This window comes from Mytilus galloprovincialis, chromosome 1 (assembly GCF_965363235.1).
Source record: "Mytilus galloprovincialis chromosome 1, xbMytGall1.hap1.1, whole genome shotgun sequence".
In the NCBI taxonomy this organism is placed as follows: Eukaryota; Metazoa; Mollusca; class Bivalvia; order Mytilida; family Mytilidae; genus Mytilus; species Mytilus galloprovincialis.
The window spans coordinates 18,699,729-18,712,232 of record NC_134838.1 but is presented as its reverse complement, the minus strand read 5'-3'; the positions used below and the strand labels follow the sequence as shown (position 1 = coordinate 18,712,232).

General features: G+C 31.9%; 1 protein-coding gene across 2 annotated transcripts in view; it reads right to left on the bottom strand.

The window, feature by feature from the left end:
- LOC143068141 (uncharacterized) overlaps positions 1-12,504 on the bottom strand; it is a 64,970-nt gene that overhangs the window by 21,635 nt on the left and 30,831 nt on the right. For both annotated transcript variants that reach the window (XM_076241951.1, XM_076241958.1), the window contains exons 4-5: positions 4,125-4,248; positions 2,592-2,806 (exon numbers count right to left, since the gene is read on the bottom strand). In XM_076241951.1, the coding sequence (XP_076098066.1) occupies positions 2,592-2,806; positions 4,125-4,248 (339 nt within the window). The remainder of the gene's footprint in view (positions 1-2,591; positions 2,807-4,124; positions 4,249-12,504) is intronic.

The window sequence follows — 12,504 nt, the reverse complement described above, 5'->3', positions numbered from 1 at the left end:
TCAAGTATGTGTATCGATGTATTACACATGACTTTGATAAATCAGTTCTATTTATAAACAGTGTTTACAGTTTTACAGGTAAAAAGGTCAGATCGATTGCACTTTTAATTGTAATGTGAACGCAGTGGTTCAGATTAGACCGATAGAGATCGCTATGATTAAGGATAATGTGAACGCTAACTGGTTTTATTTAGATCGATTCAAATTAGATCGATTAACAAAAATGCTAGCGTGAACGGGGTCAAAGTTTTTATTTGAATTTTATTGCTCCATTCAGACACTCTTTCATATATCAGAAAGACTGTACATTTTCAAACATGAAAAAAGTTCTCATATCTAAATTAAGGGATCACAAATTAAAGAGAATTTTATTTCTAATTTGGTTTGTATCCAATTTGAAGTAAATTTCCAGCTATCATTTGATCTTAGACATCCTTTTATTCAAGAGATTTATTTTAGATTTCAGGATTCAAACACTTTAAACACTTAGTAATAAATTAAAGTCAAGTGACATTGTAATTGGATTGTGTTTAAATAAGTCTTCCTAATTATTCTGTACTAAACAAAACACACAAATGTCATGTGAGAAGAAGTTTGGATGTATGTGATCTCTCCCATATCTAATCCAGTATTGGATATCAGAAATACTTCATAGTGTCTTTCGACCAATGACCTATAAATAATTGGCCTGCTTTCCTTTCTTAATAATAATTATCAAGCACTTGTTAATATTTTATTTAAAAAAAAAAAAATGTTTGTCCATAGGTAGGACACAAGGGTCTCTTACACTATTATATGTCATAGTTTATTGAACTCTGAAATCAGTGTAAAATTGTAATTAGACATATAATTCTTAAAGTTCACCCACATTGAGAATCAATCTTCATTGAACTATTGATCTAATGAGTTAAGACCTTTTCAACTAATTCTATAGTTCAGTCTGCTGTTATCCTGTTACACCACTGTCCCAGGTTAGGGGGAGGGCTTGGCACCAGTATTTTTTTTAACCTCCCCACATTCGACATGTATGTTCCTGTCCCAGGTCAAGAGCCTGTAATTCAGTGGTTTTTTTCCTGTATGTCACTTTGTTTTTCTTTTATTTTTTTGTGCATAAGTCAGGCTTTTAGTTTTCTTGTTTGGACTGTTTTAAATTTGTCTTTTCATGGCCTTTATAGCTTTCAATGTGATATGATTTATATTCATTGTTGAAGGCCTTATGGTGAACTATAGTTGTTTTAACTTCTATGTCATTTGGTCTCTGGTGTCCAGTTGTCTCATTGGCAATCCTACTACATCTTCATTTGGAAACAAAATCATTGTAAACTAACATATCATACTACATCTTCATTTGAAAACAAAATCATTGTAAACTAACATAAATACAAACTTTGACTTGGTACAGGATAGACTCACAGACCAGAATATATAATGGTTTCTACAACTGTTGGCAGGACATACAATGTATTATGTATACCTCAAGAAATGACAGATATCTTGTCTATTTTTAGCAGCAGTGAATTTAACCTCTTAACTACAAAATTGATAAGATTCTTCCATTTTTTTTTTATCTTCAATCTATAAAGTTTCATTTTAAATTTACAAAAGAAATGCAAGTTACTATCAAGATTAAAAACATTGTCAAAGTTTCCTTATGTAGAAATAGTGACTGTGGACAAATGAACAGAGCTCTGCCCCTTCCACAGTTTTCAAACTGTATAAGTTTCCTATCAATCAATCAGGGAAAACTCAAGTTACCTTCCTGAGCACATCCGTGTCCATTACAGGATTGGTCAAATGAGGAGCATAAACATTGTAAACGACATGAGTGTATGACTGTAATTGGCTAATACTGTAAACCAACTAATTTTGGCAAGCAATATATTTTTGTGACTTTCGTGAGTAGCAAAATAACATGAATATGTAAAACTTTGACCTTTTCTATAAAAAAAACATCAAGAAAATGTTAAAATCATGAACTTTAATCTCTGCAAAAGGAGCAAAACACAAAAAAAGTATCTGTGAAATTAAGTTGGTATACAGTATACCTACCATTGATAAGTAGCACACTAGTCTAATCAAGGATTGATCTTTTCTACTACAGATTGTATAACAGTTAAGACTCCTACCAGATCAGGAAGGAAATCGGCATGGCTCTAGATATACAGATTGTACATGTACATATTCAATTTTCTGTATAAGGATTTTGGTTATAAGTATTCGCTAAAACTCTAGTATCGAAAATCAAAATGTCTTGGAAAACACCAGTCTACTTTGGCTTAAGTTTGTCTGAATTCTAAGCTACATTACATGAGTGGTTTATTTTTGCTAGTTTCACCAGAGAGAAATAAAAATAAGAAAAATATTCTTTCATGAATCTTTATAGATGAATAGAACCATGGAGACTAAAAACACAAATATGAAATCTCACTAACAGGCTAAAAATACGCAATCATAAAAAGAAAAAAAATGTTCCTAATTTACTATGCAAGAGAAGCAGCAATAAATACTATCCTACATATCATGCTGGCTATAAATATGCAAAAAAAAATAAGAACAAGCTGATATAAACACATGCTGCGATAAACTTTTACCATTTTCTTTTTGAATGATGATTAAATTTTCAGTTTGCTTGGAAACAGGAACTTCGGTACAACATTTATTAGTTACATTAACAGTGAAGTTAAGATAACTTCTGTCAAAGGTTACATGGTCAGTATGGTTCCATGTGTGGTTACAAAATATATTTCTAGTTATTTTATCTCGTTTACAAACAGGATTGTATTGTCCAGTAATATCGCCACTCTTCCTATAAGTAAAATAAAGTATTCCAGTGTTCTTATATGTACCAGAGTAAAAAAATACTATTTCTATCAATAAACTCATCATAGATTCACCATGAATGCCAGATGCATGTCAGAGACTCAGTGACACTCAAATCAAAAACGTTTAAAAGGTCAAATAAATACAAAGTTGAACATGACTACGGTGCAAGGGCTGTATAGCCAGTCAAGGTCACTAAAAAGCTCCCATCGTCAAAGTTGAATATCATATACATTGAGAAATTAAAACTCTAGAAGGTTTTCCCAAATACAGATAAAGTTATCTATTCCTGGGGTTGAAAATCCTTAGTATTTCAGAAATAAATTCTAAGTTTTGTAAACATTTATAAAGATATTACTGGCAATACCATTTTAAAGATCCTCATTTGAAAAAAATGTTTAATATTTATTACTAATTTTCTGATTGACTTAAACTCTATAATTTCAACCAGTTAGATTGCTAATGATTAATCAGATATTAAAATTTTGCCTACTAAGACATAATTATATAAATGCCCAGGTTTAAATAAGTAGACAAATTGTATAGATGTACCCAAATAAGTTGAAAAGCCAAATTCACAACAGATGCAGACAGCAAACCCAAAATAAAAACATTGAATGACAAACGAAATTTTATTCTCAGCATTTAAAACAAACACATCAATTTTTAATGTTTTCATTTTTGGTTTAATGCTGTTTTTTGAAGATGAAACTGTTATTTATTGCTATCAAAATATGTTGTAACATTATTTTTTAAAACTTTCTTTTCTTGATAGATCTTATATTCATACTATTTATTTGCACAAATGAATTGTATTATTTTGACGAAAAATGATATATGGTTTGACGCAAATAAAAGATTTGTTTGGGGCTAATGAAATACCAATTGGCACAAAGGCAAAACATATGTAAAAGATTATTTATTATGATGAAAGGAAATGCTGACAACAAATAAGGCTATAAAAGTTAAAAATATGAGATTTGATTTTTGTAAAACCATTAAAAAGGTTGGTTTTTACTGACCATGACTACCCATGAGGGTGTAGCACTGTCTCCATTTTGTAAAACCATTAAGTAATACTAACATCATACAAATATCTAAAAGTGACAGTATATGCAATACATATAACTCATATTTTTTTATTCATTTCTTCATCACTTTAATGTACAGACTAATTTTGGCAAACAAAAATTAATTGTCAGAATAAGATTTTTTCTATATTCAAAAAATTTAATGAATACAAGTACAAAATGTGTGCAGTCTTTAAGAAAAAACAGATCCTTGATATATACATTTGTACTTACATGAGCAAGGAAACTTTAATAGAACGAATGTTGTAATATTTAACTCCAAGATTCCAGGTACATTTCATTCCTTCGTCCCAGTTATATATGATACAACTAAAATTCTTTATAGCAGATGGAGGGTCTGAAAATACAGTTAAAGTGTTGTAAGCGCTGAAGGCAGTTAACCAAAAACAATGCATATATCAATGTATATTTTCTCTTGGGAATCTGCAGTAGTACAAGTTCGCAATGATTGCAGTTGTTCTACTTGGAAGTTAACCTTGGTTTTAGTTGACTGCTAGTAGTACAAGTTGACTTATTACGAACATGTTATAGTATGAATGGACTGGTTTTCCTGGACAGAAAACGGAGTTTGTGTTCTATAGTACAAAATTTATGAGACACGAATCAGACAAACGTTCACTACTACAGGGATCAAAGGTGAGGTCTGACTGACCTGCCCATAGTAAATGTAAATGATTTGTTAGTTTGTCCCATACATATGAATATATAAAGTTTAGGAGTGGGGATCTCAATGGTTTTCAAGTTCTCAAACAGGAAGAGGTAGAGTGACCCTAGGGACTTCCTCCTAAATTTCATTTTATATGTTATATTGTCCTATACATGAATATATATGGTTTAGGGGTGGGGATCTCATCGGTTTCCAAGTTCTAAAACAGGAGGGGGTAGGGTGACCCCAGGGACTCTCCCTATATTTCATTTATATAGTTATATTGGCCCATACATTAATATATATTGTTTCGGTGTTGGGATCGCAACTGTTACCAAGTTCTCAAACAGGAGAACTGGGGTCACCACAGGGACTTCCCCTATATTTCATTTTATTTGTTATATTGTCCCATACATGAGTATATATGGTTTAGGGGTGAGGATCTTGACCATTTCCAAGTTCTCAAACAGGAGGGTGTATGGTGACCCCAGGTAATCCCCCTATATTTCATTTGAATTGTTATATTGTCCCATACATGAATATATATATGGTTAAAGGGTGGGGATCTCAACTTCCGGTCCGTTTGCGGTTTGCATTTTATATGCGTAGTCAAACAAATAATAACAAAAAATAGCAGTCGATGACAATAACAATGTCAAACATCCTATAATTAAAAGACATAACCAATTTCCTTCTTTATAAACGTGACAAAAGCATAGACTATAAATATATACAGATTGATGGAATGTTATTTAAAATTAATAACTTTGTATGAAATTTTTTTACTTTCTTTCAAGACCGGTACTTGTGACTTGAGAGCGTACATAAAATCCTTCTGATTTTAGACAAAATAATTTCTTTGCTTCATTAGAACGTGTTGCAAATTGCCTTTTATTAATGTTTCATCCATTTGTAGCATCAAAAACATCATATTCCTTTCCAAATTGATTGTCAGACATCGTTTATTTTTGTAAATTTTCTGAAATTTGTCCGCCGTTGAAAAATATAACAAGAGTGCACACACTGAAATGTCTCGCCTTCTATACTAATCATTGATATTATGTTGATAGTCCTAGGTATAAAGCTAAGCTTTATTACAACTGTCACATAAACTTAACATTAACCAAGATAACTAAACAAAGACCAATGAACCTTGAAAATGAGGTCAAGGTTAGATGAAATATGCCAGGCAGACAGATACAGCTAACAATGCTTCTATACAACATATATAGTTGATCCATTACTTATAGTTTAAGAAAAATAGACCAAAACACAAAAACTTAACACTGTGCAATGAACCGTGAAAATGAGGTCACGGTCAAATAAAACCTGCACGACTGACATTAAGATCATAAAATATTTCCATACACCAAATATAGTTGACCTATGGCATATAGTATTCGATAAAAAGCCCAAAACTCAAAAACTTATCTTTGACCACTAAACCATAAAAATGAGGTCAGGGTCACATGACATCTGCCTGCTAGACATGTACACCTTACAATCATTCCATACAACAAATATAGAAGACACATTGTATATAGTATGAGAAAAACAGACCAAAACACAACCAGATGCTCCGCAGGGCGTAGCTTTATACGACCGCAGAGGTTGAACCCTGAACTGTTGGGGCAAGTATGGACACAACATTCAAGCTGGATTCAGCTCTAAATTTGGATTGTGATTAAATAGTTGACACAGCATAGGTTTCTGACACAGAATGAATGTGTTCTAATGAACTTAAAATTTTTGTTTTCTCTTAGAGCAATTCACTATGCTGTTGAATATTAATCCTCTCAAAACAAGAATGTGTCCTCAGTACACGAATGCCCCACTCACACTATCATTTTCCATGTTCAGTGGACCGTGAAATTGGGGTAAAAACTCTAATTTGGCATTAAAATTAGAAAGATCATATCATAGGGGACATGTGTACTAAGTTTGAAGTCGATTGGACTAAAACTTCATCAAAAACTACCTTGACCAAAAACTTTAACCTGAAGCGGGACAGACGGACGGACGGACGAACGAACGGACAGACGGACGGACGCACAGACCAGAAAACATAATGCCCCTCTACTATCGTAGGTGGGGCATAAAAATGTTTGAAGAAATTTTCTTTTTTATTTATGAAATTTCAAATGAGAAAAATTGAACCCAATTTTTTTAATCACATCCCCCTTTCCCTTATTCCAAAACTAATCTCAATTAAAATTTCTAATGGAGTTTGCAACAATAACTACTCATTTAAATACATCATAAAATATTAAGATGTAAAAAAAACTGCTTGTTATCACTGAATGTTATTTATTATAATTTATCAGTTGGTAGTAAAAAGTGAATATACATTGTATATTGTATATAACAAAGATTTAAGTTGATTCTGGACAAAGAAAGATAACTCCAATTAAAAAAAAATCTTGCTATTGCACAATATTTTGCAATTAGATATTTCTTGCTTACTATTCTGGACAAAGAAAGATAACTCTAATTAAAAAAAAATTTGCTATTTCACAATATTGTGCAATTAGATATTTCTTGCCATTGCGCAATACTGTGCAATTGAAAAGACTTGCTATTGCACAACACTTAATATAATAATTTTGGATCCTGATTTGGACCAACTTGAAAACTGGGCCCATAATAAAAAATCTAAGTACATTTTTGGATTCAGCATATCAAAGAACCCCAAGATTTCAATTTTTGTTGAAATCAGACTAAGTTTAATTTTAGACCCTTTGGACTTTAGTGTAGACCAATTTGAAAACAGGACCAAAAATGAAGAATCTACATACACAGTTAGATTTGGTATATCAAAGAACCCCATTTATTCAATTTTTGATGAAATCAAACAAAGTTTAATTTTGGACCCCGATTTGGACCAACTTGAAAACTGGGCCAATAATCAAGAATCTAAGTACATTTTTAGATTCAGCATATCAAAGAACCTAACTGATTCATTTTTTGTCAAAATCAAACTAAGTTTAATTTTGGACCCTTTGGACCTTAATGTAGACCAATTTGAAAACGGGACCAAAAGTTAAGAATCTACATACACAGTCATGACAGTTAGATTCGGCATATCAAAGAACCCCAATTATTCAATTTTGATGAAATCAAACAAAGTTTAATTTTGGACCCTTTGGGCCCCTTATTCTGTTGGGACCAAAACTCCCAAAATCAATACCAACCTTCCTTTTATGGTCATAAACCTTGTGTTTAAATTTCATAGATTTCTATTTACTTATACTAACGTTATGGTGCGAAAACCAAGAAAAATGCTTATTTGGGTCCCTTTTTGGCCCCTAATTCCTAAACTGTTGGGACCTTAACTCCCAAAATCAATACCAACCTTCCTTTTGTAGTCATTAACATTGTGTTTAAATTTCATTGATTTCTATTTACTTAAACTAAAGTTATTGTGCGAAAACCAAGAATAATGCTTATTTGGGCCCTTTTTTGGCCCCTTATTCCTAAACTGTTGAAACCTAAACTCCCAAAATCAATCCCAACCGTTCTTTTGTGGTCATAAACCTTGTGTCAAAATTTCATAGATTTCTATTAACTTAAACTAAAGTTATAGTGCGAAAACCAAGAAAATGCTTATTTGGGCCCTTTTTGGCCCCTAATTCCTAAAATGTTGGGACCAAAACTCCCAAAATCAATACCAACCTTCCTGTTGTGGTCATAAACCTTGTGTTAAAATTTCATAGATTTCCATTCACTTTTACTAAAGTTAGAGTGCGAAAACTAAAAGTATTCGGACGCCGGACGACGACGCCGACGCCAACGTGATAGCAATATACGACGAAAAATTTTTCAAATTTTGCGGTCGTATAAAAATTTAACTATAACCACTGAACCATGAAAATGTGGTCAAGGTCAGATGACACCTGTCAGTTGGACATGTACAACTTACAGTCCTTCCATACACCGAATATACTAGACCTATTGCTTATAGTATCTGAGATATGGACTTGACCACCAAAACTTAACCTTGTTCACTGATCCATGAACTGAGGTCTAGGTCAAGTGAAAACTGTCTGACAGACATGAGGACCTTGCAAGGTACGCACGTATCAAATATAGTTATCCTATTACTTATAATAAGAGAGAATTCAACATTACAAAAAATTTGAACTTTTTTTTCAAGTGGTCACTGAACCATGACACTGAGGTCAAGGACATTGGACATGTGACTGACGGAAACTTCGTAACATGAAGCATCTATATACAAAGTATGAAGCATCCAGGTCTTCCACCTTCTAAAATAGAAAGCTTTTAAGAAGTGAGCTAACACCGCCGCCGCTGGATCACTATCCCTATGTCGAGCTTTCTGCAACAAAAGTTGCAGGCACGACAAAAATCACAAATCGGATACGGTTCAACTATGTAATAATTCTGCATTCTTGCAATTTTAAGTTCAGACTCACGAATGACACAATTTACAGAAAAATAATGATCACAAAAGTGAATAAAAACTTTCTACTTGAATTTACAGACATTGGCTTAATCCCCTTTGTTTACTGTATATATTTCAATGCAAATGCATTGTTTTATTTTTTTTCTGTTAATTTCAAATTTCCTAAAGTTTAAAACTTTATATATCTTTTCTTAATTAGAAGCATTCAAATGTTTATACAGCTATGTTATTGAAATTGTAATGTGAGTTACACCATTGAAATTTAGAAAGGTTAAGTGTCACTGTTGGTAGTTAATTTAGATATTTGGATGATATTTTGGCTCTCAATAATGACGACTTCAGTATGTATATTAAAGAAATTTATCCTGCTGAACTTACTTTAAATAAAGCTAATACTAACAATGACCACTGTCCTTCCCTCGATCTTGATATCTATATCACTAACAGAAAGCTGAATACTAAAATTGATGATAAAAGAGATGATTTTTCATTTCCTATCGTTAATTATCCATTTTTAGATGGCGACGTTCCTTTGTCACCATCTTACGGTGTTTATATATCTCAACTTGTATGATTCGCTCGTGTATGTAAAAATGTTTTAGATTTTAACGAGAGAAATTTATGTATTACTGAAAAATTATTACACCAGGGTTTTCGATATCACAAACTAGTCAAAACATTTACTAAATTTTATCATCGGTATAAGGACATCATTCGTAAATATAGCTCAACATGCAGACTTCTTATACGTTCAGGTATTTCACATCCAATTTTTTATGGAAATATTCTTTATAAAGCACAAAGGTGTCAGTATTCACCTCAAAAACTAACAAAACCTTTGAATAGACTTATTAAGAAGGGATATAGTTACTATACTGTTGTCAGGTCATTAAAGATTGCATATTTTGGCGTTAATATTGATTCACTTATAGGGTCTTTGCATCGGAACTAAACACATTTATTCAATCAAAGAGCTGAAAGCTCTAAGGAAAAATGACGCCACTGTCTCTAATATTGGGATATTTTTTATGCAAGTCTTGATTTTCACATACCGTAATTAGTTTAACAATGCAACATGTCTCGTAAGCATATAATTGATATTCGTATATATGTGTGTGTGAAGTGAAGATGACAACTGGCTGGTTTTTTTTAAGACAAATGAATAGGTCAAGACTACCTGAATTGTACAAATAAATACCGTAGAAAGGCTTGTATATTTCTCACTGGTACATAGTACGAACCCCCTTCTCCCAGAAAATTTTAGATAATTTTAAATAATCTTTTTGTTACTGTTATCAAAGGTCTAATGTAACTCGGGTAATTTCAAAGAATTCTAGTCAGACCGGCACCTGGTTAAATTGGCACCTGTTCAAATCGGCATCCGGTATAGTCAAATAGGCATCTGGTTATATCGACACCCGATATATTCAATTCGTCACCCATGTTAAATATATATTTTTAACAGTATTTTAAGCAAAAAGAGTAAAAATAAGAAAGGGGTTGCCAGATTTGTTTTCAGTATTTAAGCAAAAAGAGTTAAATACCTAAGGAAGGGATTGTCCAAAAATATTAACTTTCACATTTTTGGGGGTTCATGTACATTTTGTATATATTTATTTTTCTCAACTAAATGTGTATGTTCCGGACCGTATGAATATTTGGACCGTACATGTACGGTCTGGACCGTATGCGTACTTTTTCAAAATACTCATACGGTCGAACCGTATGCGTACGGTCTGATTAATATCGTTAAGAAGTTGCTTAAGTTTATAAGTTACAAATGCATGTAAAGTTCATGTACAGATCAACATAACTTATTAAACTCTCAAATTAATATGGAAAAGTTCCAATTGTAATTGGAATAAAAACTTTATTTTTTAACTAATACAAAAATTCACACTTATTGAACATGTTAAATCTGTTAATATCTTGTATTTAGCATGTCGATCAGTAATACATTAATTGAATTATAATCATAGAAATTTACAATATTGGAAATTAACATGATGTGGGATGACAATTTTAGAATATTAGAAACTTTACAAAATAATGCAAATGCAAAGGAACATGAATGAACTGCAAACATGTAAATGTAAAAAATATATCATTATTGTGGTATTAAGTGTCACCTTGGGCGAGAGTACCATAATAGGATTCAGATATACAATTAAACAAATATTTAATTTCAATTGTTCAATTTATCCATCTAAAAGTAATTGTAATGAACACAAGTTATAAAACTAAAAATAAAGATTGTGATAAATGGTTAGCTCTTACTGGACCATATGTGTATACTCATATGGTCCGACCGTACGCGTATGGTGGGACCGTACGAGTATACGTATACAGTCCAGACCGTACATGTACGGTCCAAATACTCATACGGTCTGGAACATGTATTTTTAATTATATATGTGAGGTATATTTAGGAATTAAAGGTATTGGATATTTCTTTTTGCATTTTTTAACCAGTTGAGCATTTTACAGGAGTGTTGGCTTAATGCTGTTTAAACTTTCCTGAAAAAGAACACCTTAAATTTGCTATTATTTGGCATGAAAGTTTGATTTATTGAAAGGGACTCGTAGTTTTCCATTTTATTTTTCTAATTGTCTCATTGTTAAAACAACAGCTTGGGTAAGGGCTTCGTTGTTTACCTTTATACACAACAACATATTAACTATGTATTTGGTAAAAGTTATTAATTAATTGAATAGAAAATATTATAACAAATATTATTGGATGCCGAATTGACTTCAAATAGGTGCCGATTTGACTAGATGCCGATTTAACCAGGTGCCGATTTGAGTTGAAATTTCAAATCCTCTGCGATCGTTTGTGGTATTTTCTTGAGAAACCCTGTACAGAAGTAGAAACTGCTTTAAAATGATTCTAGAATGCTTCATGATTGTTAAAATAAGTTTAATTCACCTAAAAAACAATTTTGAACTTTGTGATGTTTTGAAAGGAAGTTTAAAAAACACGTGTAAAAGAAGAAATTAACCGGTGAGAGTCGAAATCCGTACATGACAGATATCACTATAATACGACTTTTAAAATAAAACAGTTCCATCCTTTTGTAAAACAGTCTTTAATATTCCTACCACATTAATGTTTGAAGGGACTTAAGCTTATACAGACCATTTAAGTCGGTACGAAACTTCTTCTCTCCGTATGAGCTTCCTTTATAAGGAACACCAAGGATTATCTCCAAATAAAAGTACTATTTACACATTAAAATATATATATGTTATATATATTTTAAAAGTTAATATCCACCAGTATAATACACAGTAAAAAAAAAAGAAAAACTCTTCTATTTACAAATAAAATCTGAGTGTCTTTTATAAACGTTAAAACACAACATATACGGAATAAAAACTGTTTGTTTCAGACCGTCAACCATCCATTGCCTCAAGCAACTTTAAGCGTTTGATATACAGTTTATAACACATCTCCCTTGTTTTGGTTTCTATCATGTTCATTATCTTGTCGTCTCTTAGTATTTGTGAGAAATGCCTACAGT